This window comes from Populus trichocarpa, unplaced genomic scaffold (genome assembly GCF_000002775.5).
Source record: "Populus trichocarpa isolate Nisqually-1 unplaced genomic scaffold, P.trichocarpa_v4.1 scaffold_820, whole genome shotgun sequence".
Taxonomy (NCBI): domain Eukaryota; kingdom Viridiplantae; phylum Streptophyta; class Magnoliopsida; order Malpighiales; family Salicaceae; genus Populus; species Populus trichocarpa.
Window position 1 is genome coordinate 37451 of NW_026291147.1, and position 20049 is coordinate 57499.

Here is a 20049-nt window from a genome sequence, read left to right on the forward strand (position 1 = left end):
TTTTAGTTTTGTTTTTCAACAAATGAGTTGTTTGATATTCCAAGTAAGCTCAATTTGAGTTCTTTCTTATTTTTTTTTAATTATTATTTTTTTATCAATTTTTTTATTATTTATTGCTGTTGTATTTTTTTAATTATATTATTTAAATTACTCGGTTCTCAGGATTTGATTTCCATAGCATTCTTTTTTTATATTGAAAAATTCTACCCAACTCACGGCAAAGCACATGTCACAAATGTGGTCACCACGAAGAAACTATGAAGTGAAACAAACTTGTGACCGCATATTATTGACCAAATAATTTATTGAACTACTAGTATTGACTTAAATAAACAAACAATGTTGACTGACAAGGATTGAATGATTATTTCAAAATCCATGTTTTGAAACAAGCCAAGTAGACTGCCCAACATGGTTAAGTAGTTGTTCGATGTGTTTGTTTCCTTCAAGCTCTGAAATGACATGGACACGGTTGGGCGTGAAAAGTTATATTCATCTTGAAAATCACAGAGGAACGGACAAGAATTCGTCCCTGTACTATCAGGGAACTAAATTCGAAGACTTCTTAGCAAATCAAAGAATGCGATTCCTTGTTATCTATTCCATGGTCGCTTTCCAAAACCCCATAGTCAATACGTAGTAGCTGGAGGAGTACAACTTGTTTCCTTCATATCTCTTTCCATTGGCAGCTGTCGCCTAGCAACTTTTTCAATTCCACGCAGCCTAACTTCCTTTCGTTTTGTGAGCAGGCACCGTAGAATAGGATAAATGGGACTCGGCGGAAGTATAAACCTCCAAGTTCCAAACCTTGCTTTTTCTTTGCTACAAAGAGCCATTGGTTGGCGCTTTTGCGCAATCGCCAAAGTCATAGACTGTGGCGTGAAGTAATAAATTCACACGAATTTCTATAATGCATGTGGATGCATAAACCATGGTGGACACATACGTGATCTCGTATGTAGAAAATGAATTGATCGTTTCAGCTATGATAAAATATTGATGCATAAATCTTGATGGACACATGAATGGTCACATATATAAAAATGAGTCCGAAAATAACGATGATAGATCATTTAGCTATGACAGAATGTTGATGCATAAATCTTGGTGGCACGATAATGAACGTTGATCAACAATAATAATTATTCAGTCAATATCATCAAATAATGATGATATATAGATCGTTTAGCTATGATAAATGATGATGCATGAATCTTGGTGTACATGAGAATGGTCAACTGAAAGATTAGGATAATTAATCGATCGGTCAACGCCAACAAAATAGCTAGAGTTCGTGGGCATGTTCCATGAGAGAGGCCACATCGGTGCTCAAATCACTAAGTTTCTAATGAATGATAGTAGATAAGAGCAGGAAAACAAAGAGTATAATAGTACTAGGAGTTTCTCACTTGGAGCTAGCTCAAATGCCTCTAATCGTTTAAATATCAAAGTAGCCTTTGGTAATTTTATGTATTTAAACTATAATAATGTCAATATTGACAAACGCCAGTGTCTGTCAGATAGTTGGATTTGACCACATATACTTTACCATTCTAATCAAACATGATGACTTTGGAATTTACAGGGACTAAGAACCAAGCATACTCGTTATTTTTCACCCACGCAAGCCACCGTAAAAGGAACGTCAGCCTCCAAAAATCCACTCTTCATGGATTTTTTATTTATTTATTTATTAAGGTGAATATTCATACTAACTTGTGTATGTTTTAACTAATTTTATATAGCCTGGAATGTGTAAAACTCAAACTCACTACTTCTAAAAAAAAAAAAATCTCAAAACTCACCATTTAAGCTACTCCAATTTCTTCGTGGTTTTCTTTCTTTGCCTGGTCAATGCGCTTCTCTTACATGCAAAGAGCCACCAGCTGGTGACCAGAAGTACTATATATAATAGGAAAAGGCTTACCAAAGGAATCGGTTATTTCTTTCCTGCACAAAGGTAAACTAGGAGCATCCCACCGTGTTTCCCTTTTCTTTCTTAGACAAGAAGATGGAGATAGAAGGGCAAGCCACTGTAAAGGAATCTCAGCCACCAAAATTCGCTCTTCCAGTGGATTCAGAACACAAGGCAACTGAGTTCCGGTTGTTCTCAGTAGCTGCCCCTCACATGCGGGCATTCCATCTGTCTTGGGTTTCTTTCTTTGCCTGTTTTGTCTCTACTTTTGCTGCTCCACCCCTTCTTCCTATCATACGTGACAACCTCAACCTCACTGCCTCTGACATTGGTAATGCGGGCATTGCATCAGTGTCAGGTGCAGTTTTTGCTCGAGTTGCTATGGGGACTGCTTGTGACCTTTTTGGACCCCGTCTAGCCTCTGCCTCATTGATCCTCATCACTGCACCAGCAGTTTACTTCACTTCCATCGCCTCATCTTCTACTTCTTTTCTCCTGGTGCGTTTTTTCACTGGCTTCTCTCTGGCCACTTTTGTCTCGACTCAATTCTGGATGAGCTCTATGTTTTCAGCCCCGGTAGTTGGCACGGCTAATGGCGTTGCAGGTGGTTGGGGTAACCTTGGCGGTGGGGCAACGCAACTAATCATGCCCCTTGTGTTTGGCCTCATCCGTGACATTGGAGCCATCAAATTTACAGCTTGGAGAATTGCGTTTTTCATTCCTGCCCTGTTTCAGACACTATCGGCATTTGCAGTCTTGATCTTTGGCAAGGACTTGCCGGACGGAAACTTTGGGCGGCTGCAGAAAGCAGGGGATAAAACAAAAGATAAATTCTCAAATGTCTTCTATCATGGAATAAAAAATTACAGGGGGTGGATCCTGGCGCTCAGTTATGGGTATTGTTTTGGGGTAGAGCTGACAATAGACAACATTGTCGCAGAATACTTCTATGACAGATTTGACCTCAAACTCCATACAGCAGGAATGATTGCAGCAAGTTTTGGTCTAGCAAACATTGTTTCTCGACCAGGTGGTGGAATGATCTCAGATGCAGTAGGGAAGAGGTTCGGAATGAGGGGGAGGTTGTGGGCTTTGTGGATAGCGCAGACCTTGGGAGGTGTTTTCTGCATCATACTTGGGCGAGTTGGATCTTTAGGCGCGTCCATTGTGGTGATGATCGTGTTCTCTTTATTCTGCCAAGCAGCATGTGGACTAACATTTGGGGTGGTGCCTTTTGTCTCACGAAGGTAAGATTTCTCCCATATGTGTTAACACCGATATTATCTGCAGCTCAAGAAAACAACAGAAGTTTTTGGTTAGGATTTCAGAGTTTTCTGATTGCAATTAGAGTTAACTAAATAAGAGCAAAAAGTTTTTTCTCGGCCAAGCTTAGAATTGATTCAGTATAAATTTCACGAAAGTTTTTTGACAGATGCTCATCTTGTATATTCCTTCGGTATGGAACTAGACAGGAGAGTAAACTTTGGTTGAGATATCTAACAATACCATTATGCTTAATGAAATTCCATCACAACTAGCAACATCCTTGGATCTGCTTGTAGAATTTAATGACACTAAAGGCATATTTTTTCTAAGAATTCTTTTCCTGACTCCATTCATATTTCTTATTTTCAGGTCTTTGGGGCTGATATCTGGTATGACTGGAGGTGGTGGAAACGTGGGTGCAGTTCTAACTCAACTAATCTTCTTCAGAGGATCCAAATACTCAAAAGACAGAGGGATAATGCTCATGGGTGTCATGATTATATGCTGCACTCTTCCAATTTGTCTTATATACTTCCCACAATGGGGTGGAATGTTTTGTGGTCCATCATCTACAAAGATCGCTACAGAGGAAGACTACTACTTGTCCGAATGGACTTCAGAGGAGAAGGAGAAAGGCCTGCATCTATCAAGCTTAAAGTTTGCAGATAACAGCAGACGTGAAAGAGGTAGAAAAGAAGGTTCTGAAACCAGGCCAGTAGATGAAAGCCCATCAACAAAAGTCTAGATCATGCCGCCATAGCCATACTTCTCTAGTGTCTGCTAGCATCCCAACAGGCGAGCAAGTAATGTGCATTATATCTATAATGCTCAAGTTGATGGCTGCTAGCTCTCAGAGCATTACAAAATTTATACATTGGACATGTAGACCTCATAGTCTGGATGAAAATGTTGTTTAATTTCCACAGTAAAGTCATCAGAAGCAACTCTATGGAAAACGTTGATTTATTTTACTTTACAAAGCCTTAAATAATCAATAAAAGTGTGAACAAATACATGGTCATTATCTCAGAACCATAGAACAGAAAATTTTAATTTGGTAATTTGAAGAAAACAATGAAGGCAACAATTGTATTCGGTAGAAGATTTAGATATCCTACTAGTATATTTGGTTCCGCAGGTCTCCTAAATCATTCATATGTCATCTCATCAAACATCATTCCCATGAAAAAAAAAAAAAACTCCTCACCAAGGAAGAAATGCTGAGAGAAACTGAATCTTATTAAGAAGAATAGAAAAAAGGAAAGGACATTTTTCAGTGAAATTCTAGATTATTTGGTCCGGATCTCTTATTTCAAACAGCAATAAACAAATATCTATCTAAAACAGCAAGCAAGACAAAATGCAGCTTTCACAGCCGATCTACATAAACGATGTGGCCATTTTAAATTTGCCAGTTCAACAAGCTAAACTGACCTTAATGCAATTAATCTCTGATGTCGCTGAGAGGAATTAAGACAAGTTCTAGCTGAGATGACCTTTCGTCCCTGCAAGACCATGATGGAATTTCTTGTTGGAGGATCTCTCCGGTATGTAAGCAAGTATTTGAAGGTTAGTGTTAGTCTAGAGACCATACAGGAAGCTCATTTACACTATAGTGTTACGGTGTGTGCTTCTCGAGAGTAAGGACTTTACTTGCTTGGTGGAATTAAGTATCTATACATAAGACGTATGGATTAAGAATAAAAAAATAATAACCTGGAAAGTTATTATTACTACCTGTATTGAAAAATAATACATTGGAAAAGATATTTATACCCTTTGATGAGTAATTAAGGGTATAAATATTTGAAAGATATTTTGGATCTTTTCATATATTTTGATAAATATAAATAGAAAGTGTATATATATATATATAAAGAAGTTCCCTTGAGAGAGAACCATAAGAGAAGAAGAGGGGAAGAAGAAAAAGGAACAAAAAGAAGGAGGAAGAAGTGAAAGTTAGGGATAAGGGTTTTTAAGGTAAGTTTTTATGCATTTAGAGTTTGAATGATTTAAGATGTTTAATTAATGTTTTAATATGTTAGTTTAACTTAAATTGTTTTATATAAGGTCTAAAATTATGGGTTTTTGAGGAACACATGTTCATTATTTTAAGATCTGTAGTTTTGGAGACAAACAGATTGAGATTTCTGAAATCCTGATCAACTGGTTGACTGGTTGGATTGAACCAATTGATCGGTTTGCCTAATGTTCTCAATCAATCGGTTGGCCGAGCAGTAGATGTTGATTGGTTCTTTTAGGTTTGATCAGTTCAAGATATGTTCAGGATCAATTAAGTGGATCTATATCGATTTCATAATTATAATTTGGTCTCTAATCTTATTTGAGATGACATTCATTTTCTTTGATAATTATGCAAATATCTATTATGTTTTGATATCAGGATATGTCAGAAATTCCAAACTAACAGAAAGTAGTTAGTCTAAGTGCATATAGTAGTTTGTATACCTAGTTAATGAGAAAGGCATCAACCTATGACGACTGATCCTCTTATAACTATCGAACCCGCAAACCTCTTCTGTTATGAGAACCTTAGGGTTTCATTTGTTTTCTTACATGTATTCCACTACCATATATCTTAATTCATCGATAATATTGTCCGTAATTATTTAAAAAACACTACAAGATTTAACAGTTTTACCGACGGAATTTTTTCCGTCGGTGAATCTTTCGTCGGTAATTTTTTTTCCATCGGTAAATCCGTTGGTAATAAAAAATAAATTTATCCGCTTCATTTCGTCGGTATATCCCTCGGTAATAATATTTTTTTATTACCGACGGATTTACCGACGGAATTACCGATGGAATGTCCGTCGGTAATTCCGTCGGTAATTATTTAAAAACATTTTAAAAAAATTCATTTTATAAAATTATATAATTAAATTAGCATAAATTAACACTGTATAATATATACTAAAAAATGCTTGGAAAAAAGAATAAGAAAATCAACTCAAACAAATTTGCAACAAATAAATAAAACAAAAAAATAAATTCAACTAAAAAAATTCATATGAAAAAAATAAAGTTGCAATTGCTAAAAATTTAAAAATCCTATAAATAAATCAACTAAAAATTGATCTCATATGAAAAAAAATCTCACAACAACATTTATACAATTATTAAGAACAAAAACAATTAAAAATAAAATAAAAAACAAATATAGTGAAAAAAATCATGAAAAAAGAAGAAAAAAGAAAAATCTTACCTTAATGTGGTTGCAAGTGAAGCTAAGGAGAAAGAAAATTTTTTGTTAAGCATATTAATTAAAAAAAAAAACTAAGAGGATAAAAGAAGAAAGAAGAAGAAGAAGACATACCCAAGCATGGAGGAAAATAGAAGGAGATGAGGAGAGAAAAGAAGAGAAAGAAATATATATTGATGTTTTTTACATATAGTGAAGAAGAAGAAGAAGAAGAAGAAGAAGAAGTAGAAGAACAAGAAGAAGAAGAATAATAAGGAGAAGAAATGATTCTGTCTCTTGTGAAATAAGGGGATTCAGGCTTTTTATTGGGGCGCGTTACCGACAGATAATTGAATATTTATATTTTTTAATTATTCCGTCGGTAATTCCATCGGTAATATTTAATTTAAATTTTCAATTTCGTAAAATTTTTTCAGAAACCGCCAACAATTACCGACGGTTTTTCAATCCGTCGGTGATTCCGTCTGTAATATTTAAATGAAAATTTTAAATTAATTGAATTTTTTCAGAAAACCGCCAAATAACACTCTCTGGAAAATACCGACGGAAAATACCGTCGGAATTTTTTTAGAAATCCTCCAAATATCACCGATTTATTTCCATCGGTGTAAAATAGTTTTTGTTGACAGATTGTATCTGTATTTCTTATCTATCCATCCTGCAAATTCTTAAGATCATAGAAACATATACAACACAATAACACTAGTTCCATGTATACGAATAAAATCACATAAAATAAACGTTTTCTTGTAATTTAATAATAAATGAACGTCATTTTCATTACATTAAAGTTAATTTTGCTCAGAAATATTACATTATAGTTTATAGTATTACAGATTCGTGTTATGCAAATTAATCATAATTGTCTTCTTCTTCTTCAATTTCATAATTGTCATTTCCATCACAATATTCTATGTTGATTTCGTCACTATTATCATCTTCATCGACTTGTGGATATCAGCTGGTTCTTAAAACATTATTTAACTCCCCAACATCAACAATAACAAAAGTATCAACTAACAGTTTTTGGATTAGATAATGTGTAATTAATAAAACTCCGAACCTCATTACTATTAATGTATCTATATAGAAAATATTGTAGTCATATTCTTGTGTTGTAACATCACCATTACTATTGTATATTGCCCTACACACATATAAAAAAGGTTGGCTATCCAATAGGTCAAGCCTCCCAATTATTCTCAACTATTATAATTATCCATCATATGCATCATTTCGGGTGAATCTTGATACATCCATGAACGATCATCCATTAATTATATCAAACCTATATAGAATATTGATGACAACATATATTAATTAATTATGTGAACTAAATAAATTTGCAAACATTGGCTTAACTCAAACTTATTCAATCTTTTTTAATATATAGTATTCTTAATTCATTATCAATTATCTATATAATTTCATATTTCTATACATTTACTGAAAATTTGAACTCAAAAATAAAATTAACAAAATATAAAATGGACCCGTTAAATAAGTCATTATTTATTTCATCACAAAACACCTAAGTCACAAATTTGAAATGAATTTCATCAATTTGCAAACAAATAAAATTTTACCAAATCTCGAACAAACCCTAACATGTACGAATCGTACATTCATACAACAAATTTCTATAAGAAAAAAGCTATAAAACAAGTACACACAATCTTAAAAGTTATATCTTTAATATTATCAACGGGTTTACTAACAGATTTTACCGATGGATTAATATTGTTGGTAATAATGTCTATATAAATGACATGTTATCGTACTTTTTTATTTTTTTTAATTCCTTCCTTTTCCACTATAATTCTTTCGATATATACCGGGAGAATAATTTTATCAGTGTTTACCGATAGATAGAGTGAGGGAATGTTCTGTTGCTAAAATTCACTATAATCTACCAACAGAAACATTCCGTCGGTATTTTTATTTGTATTTGTTAATTTTCTGATAGTGTTTTTTAGGGTTTTGTTGTTCTAGGATTGATGAGATTATTGTACCAAGATTGGGTATTTTTAGAGAAATTAAAAGAGAGGTGTTTTTTTATTCAACATTATCAATATTTAACAACAAAAAAAAAGCACTTGGTGTGAATTTCGACATCTTGATATGTAAAAACTATTGGTTGGGTTGAATCTCATACGTGACATTTGCTAATTTCCAGAAGAGAAGATACATTGAGTACAAAGAGGAGATTTTGTTTTGATTTGTATTTGATTTTCTATTTGTGGAGAGGGAGAAAACAAGTCACGGAGAAAAAAAATCAAAATTTGTGTACTCTATGATGCAAAAGCATTGACTAGGTTTACAATGAGTAATCTTTTGAAAGACGGAGGGAAATGTTATCGCATTCTAATATAGGAGTCCCGTAATAATTTTTCGATTTAAATATTATATTTAAATTCAATTGAAGGCTGTTTTTGATATTGGAAATATTTGTTTTTGGCACACAAGTCGGTGGTACATTTCATGAAAGAGAAGTTTTGAAATTCATTCTTTTATCAGTTCATGGCTCATGCACTACTGATAACTTGAAAATTAAAGCTTTTCTGAATGTCCGATTGCTACATTAAGCTATTCAGTATATTAATCAAATAAAAGGTTATTAGTTTGCTTGATTTTCTCTGTACCGTAGAGATAGAAAATGCATTTAGGTGTAAAGTTTCATTTTCTTATCGAAATCAATCAGTTCCATGCTTGGTAGCTTTAGTTTATACCACGTATTTATACCATTGTTGCTAAGCATTTTGAATCTCTTGCACTGCTCATACAGGACTGTACAAAAACATGGATGGCCTGACAGATGATGTGGAGAAGTCAAATGAAACGGTTATTATCTCTACCACCATTTCCTTTTATCATTTTGAGTAGCAGCATAGATTTGTTAGGGTTTATGGACTTGATAAGTTAATGGTTAATCATGTTTGCAATGCAGTGCTTTTGTCCACCATCCCTGTTAGGAAAATCCTGCATGCATCCAAGAGACGAGACCGCATCAACATCTCTCTTTCTTACTCTTGTGCACTAACCTGTCAACCTTCAACCTGAAAGAATCATCGCTCCAGCACCTAGGATCCATCTTCCAGCTTCTTTAATTAAATGCTATGCCCGCTATCAATGTTTTTGGTCAGGTGCTTGGAAAATATCAAGCAGTCTATATATTTTCAACTCTCTATTGATTAAAACATTGTTTATACTAAATGAGGAATGTTTAGGTTTTCTTCTATACTTTGATTGGATTTACTATAACAAAGAACTTGATACTTTTGATAAGATATATAAACTAATATGAGGATCGATAAATGTTGAGCACATCCATGGTATATATGTATTTTTTTATCACAGGCTCACTGTTACTCTTACATAAGTAAGAGGGTGAGGTCTCAAGTTTGAGTTTCACTCTTGTCAGTTCAACTCTAATAAAAATGAATCACATTGACAAAAGATCTTCTAAAGAAAATATTGAACAGAAGCCATTTGCATACAGTATGCATATTTTGAAGGTAATGCAAATTTTGTTCTCAGTCATATTATTAGAACTGGTTTTCTGTGATGTTTTTACCTTGTGAAATGGAGAAACTGGTTTGATATTTTTCTAGCGCACTATACAGCCATCCTAGCTATACTTAATTGTTTCATCTGCAATCTTGCTGGCTAGTCATGTGAATAGACCAGTTTGTTGGGAGAAACAGTATATTGTAGTTGAGATATTTCTTACAATTTGACGCTATTTTTGGCATTAAATGTCTAATATGAGAGTCAACCCTTATTATATTTCATGGTGGCTTTATCTCTGTAATAGTTTTAGCATTGCTATTATGTGAAGTGAAACGATATAATTATTACAAGTGGAATGAAATTTAGAATGATAGAGTACTTTGTACATTGAATTAACTTTTTGTTTTTTATTCTTTTGCGCACTATGCTTAATAGAAAAATGCATATATTCAAGTCCCGTTGCAAGTACTGTACTTGCGAGAAAAGCTGGATTTAAAAAAAAAATATTAACACAGTTTCAAAAGATTTAAGAGAAAATGACACCATTTTTTAAAAAAATTAAGGAAATGGTATAATATATAACTGTTATTCTAAATCGTGTACGTGAAAAAATTAAGGCTGAATGAGAAGTGTAAACTTCAGGGATGTTCAAGTGCTAATGGATGGACAGCATGCATGCGAGGGTATAGCAAGAGAATTACGTTCAGCAACTCCACATGATATTCCCTCATTCAGTGGTCGAATGGAGCTTGACAAACAAGATGATCACTCCCTCTTCGACACAAGCATTCAGGGTGAAGTGGAAGCGTGTCAAATTCTTGAGGACACAAGTTTCCCTATATCTGAGTTGGATACTCCAAGCAATCTTCAAGTAATTGTTGAAGATGGTCCTATAAATTCTGCCTTATATAATTAGGGGCTTCAATAGAAACAAAACATCACTCTGCTCCTGAAACAGGCTTATCTGGAAAAACAAAATCAAGAGACAGCCTTGGGAAGAACAGGGTTTGGGGAAAGGTCGAGGAATTTGTTAAAATCTTCAACCAGGAAGTTCCAGAAAAACCCAACTTTGATCTTAATGACTCACAACATCAAGATTCTAGACGAAAGGAAAGGAGCAAATTCAGGACTGAGGATACCACAAATTAATGAGAAAATGCACTCGAATAAAGTGTACGAGGAAAACATGCCAAATGCTTCAATCCTGGTACTCGCCTGAAAATGATTTTGCATTTATTTTGTCAGATTTTAGCAACAACAGATACAATTCGATAGTTTTCTGGATGAGAGTTATGTCCATCTCCTAGTGTATCTAGAATATTCAATTATTATTATCATTATTTTGCAATTTTAAGGTGGATGAATGTCTTAGGCAATCTCACAAACAACATCCTGCTACAATGCCTATTACCATTAAAAGTTTTGAACACAATTAATTGCTATACTACTAGAGTGTTAATAAAACCCGTATTTTTTAATAGTGGTTAACTAAAATATATGTTATTTTCTAAATGTATTTTTCACTTATATTATTTTTTAAAAACATTTATTAAACTATCGAGAGACATATGTTTGTGATCGCATCGGCAAGTTTCGTATCAACGAACTATGAGTATAAATATCAACATACAATTCTGTTAATAAACCTAAAAGTCTTAGTAGTGAATCAACCCCGACTAACTATTCAAGTTAATTTACTATGATAACAAACCTTAACAAATAGCAAGGCTTAACTTAGGATTTTTATTTGATAAGTTTGCTTCAAGGTCTAAATCACTATTCATATCACTAGGTAGTCAAAAATTCTTAATTAGAAACCCATTAGAAATCATCTAAAAATCATGAAAGGATGAGCAAGATCAGGTTTAGGTCATCTTTTACTTAAGATTCTAGAAAGAAAATTCAAAGAAAGAATCTCTTATTGGCTTCAGAAAGATATTAAGTTAGGTTGAACTCATGTAATCTTTGTTTTTAAAAGGGATTTTCACCACTTGATAATTTGAGGAAGATGGAACAGCCGAGGTGAATAAAATAGATATTTGCAACTTCATGAAAACATTAATTACTAACACTAAAAAACTATGAAGTGAAACGAACTTCCACGTTATGAATATCACGAAGGACTGCTGCATATGCCCGTTTCCTTCGAGGTCTAAAATCATATCTACACGGTTGGGCGTGAAAAGTTTTGTTCATCAGAAACCCTCTTGAAAATCACGGAGGGCTCTATATATATGCCTGATTTTGTTATTATAAATATATTTAATTTATTAATAAAAAATTTTAATTTTTAATTTTTATTAAATATTTTATTAATAAATATAATATTTTATTAATGAATCTAGAGTAAAGATAAAATTTTAGGAATAAAAATATTTTGCATAGAAAATTATAAAATTGTTATAATTATAGGATTTCTATTTCATCAAAACATTGTTCCTAAATATTAATTGTCAATACTCTATTAAGACTAAATACTAATTAGAGCTATTGAGATTCATACATATTATGTTATTTTTTTTATAAAAGAAAATAATTGTTCTTATAAGCTAAGGTATAAGTAATATCTAGAACTAACACGTAGGTACTTGTCGGGTGACACGTACACTGAACTAACTCGCATGAGAATTTTATATAGAAAGATCACTTGTATCTATGGAAATGTTCATATGACGATTGTGTAAATAATCCTTAGACTTGAGATCACTAAGTTATCTTATATAAAAAGTGTTATGTTTTGATTATCCTACATGTTATCTTAATCAAGGCTAACAAATTGGCAGATATTGAGTATAATATGAATTATATAAAGGTATTTAAGTAATCAAGAGATGATTTATCACCTTAGGTGAATTAGAAAAAATATTTCATATATTTTTAAATAGTATTGATAAATTATTGCGCAAGGTGGAATAAGATTTGAAAAAAAAATCAAATTTTATTCAAATAATCAATAACTATGGTGTTAAGAACAAACATGATTTGACAAAATAGACACACTCCAGGCTAAAATGTGTAAATTATAATATTATTGATGAAGGGATAATAATTATACTGAGAAATTGGTTATTAAAAGGTTAAGTCAAACCACTTATGACTTTTCTAATATTTTGGGGATCATAACATGTTTTTAATTAGACATTGTACTTGATTTTCAAATAGAAATCAATGAATTGTTAAATTGATAATGAATTAATTTATTTAATTCTATTTTTTTAAGATTGTAATTTATATTTGGGTCAACTTATAAATGAACCTAATGGGTTACATACATAAAAATCATTGGTCAGAAATTAAAATGAAATGATTAATCAAGTGTGACTTGATTATAAATAAGTTTTAGAAATTGAGAACTATAATGTAACTAATATAGGAAATTACAATTCTAGACCTATAAATAATCAAATAAGGACTTGATCGAATGCATTTATTAAATTAGCATAAATAATATATTTGATATTGTTTAAGAGGCAAATTAATATTTTTCTATTTATAGGGTTTTTAGATTTTTCTATAAATAGAAAGTTATATATTTTATTTGTGAGTAAAGTATAATACAAAAATACTTAAAACACAATAAAAAAAACTAGCACTCAAAGGTATAACAATCTCTTTTCTAAAAAGAATTAGAAGATTTATATGATTCGTGTAGATTATTGTTAATGGCCAGATATTTGGATAATTTATGGTTTGCGATAATATAGCCTTGAAACAAATATTCAAAATTAAAAAACAAATCTGATTTCCAGATATTTTTTTTCATAATTCAAAAGAATTATAAATCTATCTTACAAGATTTTGAAGACTTTGTTTCGATAAACCTAACATGGACAAGTACAGGATCCGTACAGATTCTTCCCTGTACTCTCTGGGATCAAGATTCAAAGACTTCTTAGCAAATAAATGAACGCGATTCCTTGTTATTTATTCCTTGGTCGCTTTCCAAAACTCCAAAGTCAATACGTAGTAGCTGGAGAAGGGCAACTTGTTCCCTTCCTATCTCTTTCCGTTGGCTGCTGATCACTATTTAGTTCCATTAACCAGCTATTAATAAAATCAAATTTCAACGCCTGTCGACGCCCAGCACCCCTTTCACAACTCCATGCAGCACCCCTTTCACAACTCCATGCATTAATTCTAACTTCCTTTCGTTTGTTGGCAGGCACCGTAGAATTGGACTTTTAATGGGACTCGGCGGAAGTATAAACCTCCAAGTTCCAAACCTTGCTTTTTCTTTGCTACAAAGAGCCATTGGTTTGTGCTTTCGCGCAATCGCCAGAGTCATAGACTGTGGCGTGAAGTAATAAATTCACACGAATTTCTATAATGCATGTTGATGCATAAACCATGGTGAACACATACGTGATCTCGTGTTTAGAAAAAAAAAAATATTAATCGGTAATAATACTTGGTCAGTCAATAATAATGATAGATTGTTCGGTTATAATAAAATAATGATGCATAAAATATCTTGGTACACATGCCTGTCAATAATAATGATAAATCATTCGGCTATGATAAATAGTGATGCGTGAATCTTGATGAACACAAATGGATGGTTAAAGAAAAAAAGTTAATGAACAATAATAATCGATCAATTAATAATGATAAGAGATAATTATCTAAGAGGTGGCTCAGTAATAAAAGCTTGGAATTAAAGTATTTGCTTTCTCTGTAGTATCAGGTTCGAACCCTATGATTGCTCGTATGATAGTCACTGGAGGCTTACATGGTTGTTAACTTCAGGGCTCGTGGGATTAGTCGAGGTGCGCGTAAACTGGTCCGGACACCCATGTTAATGAAAAAAATAATGATAAGAGATCGTTTGGCTATGATAAGATGTTGCTGCATAAATCCTGGTGGGCATGTGGGTGGCCACGTGCTTAAAAAATGAGTTCATCAGCAATGATAATGGTAGATCGTTCGACTAGTAATAGTGATGCATAAATCTCGGTGGACACATAATGAGAAGCCTTTTCAAAGCAGAAGCAGAACGGGGAAGGATAAATCTTGGTGGCACGATAATGGTCACGTACATGGAAAATGAGTTGATCAGCAATAATAATAATCGGTGAATGATGATCGTTCAGATGATAGGCAGGTGAAATATTAGGATAATTAATCGATCGGCCAAGATAGCTAGAGTTCATGGGCATGTTCCATGAGAGAGGCCACTTCGGTGCTCAAAGCAGTAAGTTTGTAATAAATGATAGTAAAAACAAAGAGTATAATAGTAAAAGATTTACCAGGAGTTTCTTACTTGGAGCTCAAATGCCGATAATCGAGTGTGTTTGAAAGTATAGTAGTTGTTTTTTAAAATGTTTTTTTATTTTAAATTATATAAAAATAATATTTTTAAAAATTATTTTTGATATTAATATATCAAAATGATTTAAAAATATTAAAAACATATTAATTTAAAAAAAAATTTAATTTTTTTAAAAATACTTTCGGATCGTAATTAACGGTCCTTCGTAATTTTATGAATTTTAACTATAATAATGTCAATATTGACAAACGCCATTGCCTGTCAGATAGTTGGATTTGACTACATATATTTTACCATTCTAATCAAACATGATGACTTTGGTATTTACAGGAACTAAGAACCAAGCATACTCGTTATTTTTCACCCACACAAGTAGATGGAGATTGAAGTGCAAGCCACCGTAAAAGGAACGTCAGCCTCCAAAAATCCACTCTTCAAGGGTTTCTTTCTTTGCCTGGTCAATGTATACTCTTGCTTCTCTGACATGCAAAGAGCCACCAGCTGGTGACCAGAAGTACTATATATAATAGGAAAAAGGCTCACCAAAGGAATCAGCTATTTCTTTCCTGCACAAAGGAAAACTAGGAGCATCCCACCGTGTTTCCCTTTTTCTTTCATAGCCAAGAAGATGGAGATAGAAGGGCAAGCCACTGTAAAGGAATCTCAGCCTCCAAAATTCGCTCTTCCAGTGGATTCAGAACACAAGGCAACTGAGTTCCGGTTGTTCTCAGTAGCTGCCCCTCACATGCAGGCATTCCATCTGTCTTGGGTTTCTTTCTTTGCCTGTTTTGTCTCTACTTTTGCTGCTCCACCCCTTCTTCCTATCATACGTGACAACCTCAACCTCACTGCCTCTGACATTGGTAATGCGGGCATTGCATCAGTGTCAGGTGCAGTTTTTGCTCGAGTTGCTATGGGGACTGCTTGTGACCTCTTTGGACCCCGTCTAGCCTCTGCCTCATTGATCCTCCTCACTGCACCAGCAGTTTACTTCACTTCCATCGCCTCATCTTCTACTTCTTTTCTCCTGGTGCGTTTTTTCACTGGCTTCTCTCTGTCCACTTTTGTCTCGACTCAATTCTGGATGAGCTCTATGTTTTCAGCCCCGGTAGTTGGCACGGCTAATGGCGTTGCAGGAGGTTGGGGTAACCTTGGCGGTGGGGCAACGCAACTGATCATGCCCCTTGTGTTTGGCCTCATCCGTGACATTGGAGCCATCAAATTTACAGCTTGGAGAATTGCGTTTTTCATTCCTGCCCTGTTTCAGACACTATCGGCATTTGCAGTCTTGATCTTTGGCAAGGACTTGCCGGACGGAAACTTTAGGCGGCTGCAGAAAGCAGGGGATAAAACAAAAGATAAATTCACTAATGTCTTCTATCATGGAATCACAAATTACAGAGGGTGGATCCTGGCGCTCAGTTATGGGTATTGTTTTGGGGTAGAGCTGACAATAGACAACATTGTCGCAGAATACTTCTATGACAGATTTGACCTCAAACTCCATACAGCAGGAATGATTGCAGCCAGTTTTGGTCTAGCAAACATTGTTTCTCGACCAGGTGGTGGAATGATCTCAGATGCAGTAGCGAAGAGGTTTGGAATGAGGGGGAGGTTGTGGGCTTTGTGGATAGTGCAGACCTTGGGAGGTGTTTTCTGCATCATACTTGGACGAGTTGGATCTTTAGGCGCATCCGTTGTGGTGATGATTGTGTTCTCTTTATTCTGCCAAGCAGCATGTGGACTAACATTTGGGGTGGTGCCTTTTGTCTCACGAAGGTAAGATTTCTTCCATACGATATTATCTGCAGCTCAAGAAAACAACAGAAGTTTTTGGTTCGGATTTCAGAGTTTTCTGATTGCAATTACAGTTAACTAAATAAGAGCAAAAAGTCTTTTCACGGCCAAGCCTAGAATTGGTTCAGTATAAAATTCACAAAAGTTTTTTGACAGACGCTCATCTTGTATATTCCTTCGGTACGGAACTAGACAGGAGAGTAAACTTTGGTTGAGATATTTAATAATACCATTCTGGTTAATGAAATTCCATCACAACTAGCAGCATCCTTGGATCTTCTTGTAGAGGTTAATGACACAAAATGCATATTTTTTCTAAGAATTCTTTTCCTGACTCCATTCATATTTCTTATGTTCAGGTCATTGGGGCTGATATCTGGTATGACTGGAGGTGGTGGAAACGTGGGTGCAGTTCTAACTCAACTAATTTTCTTCAAAGGATCCAAATACTCAAAAGAGAGAGGGATAATGCTCATGGGTGTCATGATTATATGCTGCACTCTTCCAATTTGTTTTATACACTTCCCACAATGGGGTGGAATGTTTTGTGGCCCATCATCTGCAAAGACCGCTACAGAGGAAGACTACTACTTGTCCGAATGGACTTCAGAGGAGAAGGAGAAAGGCCTGCATCTATCAAGCTTAAAGTTCGCAGATAACAGCAGACGTGAAAGAGGTAGAAAAGAAGGTTCTGAAACCAGGCCAGTAGATGAAAGCCCATCAACAAAAGTCTAGATCATGCCGCCATAGCCATACTTCTCTACTGCTCAAGTTTTATGCTGCAAGCTCTCAGAGCGATAGAAAATTTCTACGTTGGACATGGAGACCTATTACGTTATAGTAAGGCCTTATAGTCTGTATGAAAATGTTGTTTAATTTTCATAGGCAAGTCATCAGAAGCAACTCTGTGGAAAACATCTACTTTACTTGACAAAGCCTTAATAAAAGAAGTTTCAAGAAATACATGGTAATTATTTCAGAACAATAGAACTGAAAAAAAAAATTTGGTAAGTAGAATAAAAAATGATGGCAAATTATTTATTCTGTAGATTCTCAGCTGTTTAGTATGCTAATAGTATATCTGGTTCCACAGGTCTCCTGAATCTTTTATTCTGTCATCTTATCAAACATCATTCTCATGAACATTAAAAAGAAAAAAAATTGTCTCCTAGGAAGATATGCTCAGAGAAACCAAATCTTATTAAAAAAAAACCAGAAGAAAAGAAAAGGGACAGTTTTGGCTGAAATTCTAGATTATCAGAATCAAATAATTTGTTCAACGGTCTGGATCAAATCAAACAACAAACAAATATTATCTAAAACAGCAAGCAAGACAAAATGAAGCTTTCACAACCAATCTACATAAACGATTTCACTGTTTTAATTACTTGTGCTAATTCAACAAGGCAAGCTGACCTGATTGCAATTAATCTCTGATGTTGCTGGGAGGAAGTATGACAGGTTCTATTGAGATGACCTTCCGGCCCTGCAAGACCATGATGGGATTTCTTATTGGAAGAATTCTCTGGTACGTTGTCAGAATTTGAAGTTTAATGCCAGAGACCATATTGGAAGCTCATATACACTATGGTGTTACGGTATGTGCTATAATGTGCATTAGTAGGAAATGTAAAATGGGGATTTGACTCTCAGCAGGAATTTACTTGGTTGGTGGATGCATTAAGCATCTATATATAGGATGTATGGATTATGAATCAAGAAAATAATAAGACCTGGAAAGTCATTATGAACCAAACAAGGCAAAAGAAAAAAAGAAGCCAAATACCAAGCTTCAAATAACAGAAGTTTATTTTTTTGGATGCAGAGGGATTGGCTAAAGCCATCATACACTTGTTATCAGCGTCTCGATCAGCCAACTTTAGTTCACTTTTTTCCACTGATTTTATTAGGGGTTACTTTGCATACTAATTGCTAACTCAGGGAAAGCCCAGCATTTTCTTGGGTTTGAAGAATCATATACATCGACAAAGAAGACAAATACCTTGCACTAGAACTATGCAACTTGTACTCTTGCCCTGTAAGAAGAAAAAACTTACAGAAGATAAATAAGTTCACAATCAATCACAGTAAATTCAGATGACATACGGAGTGTTAAGAACTTATATGACAGAATGACCACTGCAAGCACAACTAAGAGCAAATTGGCACATGAACACAAGAACTGATATGTTTTCTACCTGGAAAGGCAAAACTCAAAACTGTTCTAAGTAGTACTGGGTCGGGATGCACTTCACATGTTGGAGCAGTTCCGAAGCAAGGAAAGCTAGAATGTGTAGAAGGCAGATTTGTGGACGGTTTCCCCAGCCTCCCAAACTTTATGGAAGCTTTGATCACAGTCCCATAAATCCAGAACAGGGACATCTGGCAGTGGCACAGACACATCCCCAAAATGAACTACTTGATCATTTGAGCTAACAGCTTTCTTCATCCAAGAAAGACAAGCAAGGAAATAAATAGATAAAGAAGCCCGTGAGATATTGGAAAGGTATATACGAAGCCTGAATCTGCCCAAAGTCTGCAATTGGAGAGCCGCCATATCCATCTAACTTTGCTGTTTCATTTTTTTGCTTTCCAGAAGGGCAAACTAATTTATGTTGGTAAAGAATAGCACTTACCAAATGTATTGATAAACTGCTGTATAAACTGTCCTAGAATAAGTTCGATCGAATCATAAAGAAGAGACTACACAGAAACAAGAATAACAGGATATTAATAGCAAAACCTTTATCTATCATACTTTCACCTGGATCAGTTAGGCTATATTGACCTTCTATGATCCAATCTCTCACTTGTAGCTTGTAATTATCATTATTGGCTGCACAACAACATAGAACCATTTAGATTATGGCCAAAGCACATCTAATCATCTAGTAACATAACTCTATAAATAAATAAAAAAATTATAAAATTATAAAATTTAATTTTTAAATAATCTAATATTAAATAATAAAATCAAAAAATAAATCATTTTGAAAAACAAAGTAAAAAAAAACGACCTGGATCAATTTAGGTTAACCTGTTAAGTTTACGACCTGATAATGAAATCAA

At 34.1% G+C, this 20049-nt stretch overlaps 3 protein-coding genes across 7 annotated transcripts; 2 read left to right on the forward strand and 1 right to left on the reverse strand.

Moving 5' to 3' along the window:
- Positions 1 to 2011: 2011 nt before the first annotated feature.
- Positions 2012 to 4202, forward strand: LOC127904875 (high affinity nitrate transporter 2.5-like). Its single transcript, XM_052449903.1, has 2 exons — positions 2012 to 3162; positions 3551 to 4202. The coding sequence occupies exons 1-2, from the start codon at positions 2012 to 2014 to the stop codon at positions 3924 to 3926; spliced, it is 1527 nt and encodes a 508-aa protein (XP_052305863.1). The 3' UTR covers positions 3927 to 4202.
- Positions 3052 to 19865, reverse strand: LOC127904876 (uncharacterized). Of its 5 annotated transcripts, none has more exons than XR_008058298.1 (4): positions 19179 to 19697; positions 18830 to 19016; positions 18397 to 18466; positions 3052 to 3199 (listed from the first exon to the last, which is right to left on the reverse strand). XR_008058298.1 is itself a non-coding variant. In XM_052449904.1 (3 exons), the coding sequence occupies exons 1-3, from the start codon at positions 19836 to 19838 to the stop codon at positions 18913 to 18915; spliced, it is 366 nt and encodes a 121-aa protein (XP_052305864.1). In that variant the 5' UTR covers positions 19839 to 19865; the 3' UTR covers positions 18752 to 18912. The 5 variants fall into 5 exon arrangements, 1 of the variants encoding a protein (XP_052305864.1); XR_008058297.1 differs by having other exon boundaries at positions 18767 to 19016; positions 19179 to 19695; XR_008058299.1 differs by having other exon boundaries at positions 18983 to 19016; positions 19179 to 19694.
- On the forward strand, positions 15584 to 17941 carry LOC7457764 (high affinity nitrate transporter 2.5). The gene is made up of 2 exons (XM_002321588.4): positions 15584 to 16962; positions 17340 to 17941. Exons 1-2 carry the CDS (start codon positions 15812 to 15814, stop codon positions 17713 to 17715), a joined length of 1527 nt encoding a protein of 508 aa, XP_002321624.2. The 5' UTR covers positions 15584 to 15811; the 3' UTR covers positions 17716 to 17941.
- Positions 19866 to 20049: the final 184 nt, after the last annotated feature.

Excerpts from the sequence above, each read along its gene's own strand:
- LOC127904875 (XM_052449903.1), top strand. The coding sequence starts at position 2,012 with ATGGAGATAGAAGGGCAAGCCACTGTAAAGGAATCTCAGCCACCAAAA. Across the intron at positions 3,163-3,550 it reads GTGCCTTTTGTCTCACGAAG|GTCTTTGGGGCTGATATCTG; the intron begins GTAAGATTTCTC and ends TCTTATTTTCAG.
- LOC127904876 (XM_052449904.1), bottom strand. The coding sequence starts at position 19,838 with ATGGTTCTATGTTGTTGTGCAGCCAATAATGATAATTACAAGCTACAA. Across the intron at positions 19,326-19,723 it reads TGAAAGTATGATAGATAAAG|CTTCCATAAAGTTTGGGAGG; the intron begins GTTTTGCTATTA and ends CTGTGATCAAAG. Across the intron at positions 19,017-19,178 it reads TTTGAGTTTTGCCTTTCCAG|GGCAAGAGTACAAGTTGCAT; the intron begins GTAGAAAACATA and ends TTCTTCTTACAG.
- LOC7457764 (XM_002321588.4), top strand. The coding sequence starts at position 15,812 with ATGGAGATAGAAGGGCAAGCCACTGTAAAGGAATCTCAGCCTCCAAAA. Across the intron at positions 16,963-17,339 it reads GTGCCTTTTGTCTCACGAAG|GTCATTGGGGCTGATATCTG; the intron begins GTAAGATTTCTT and ends TCTTATGTTCAG.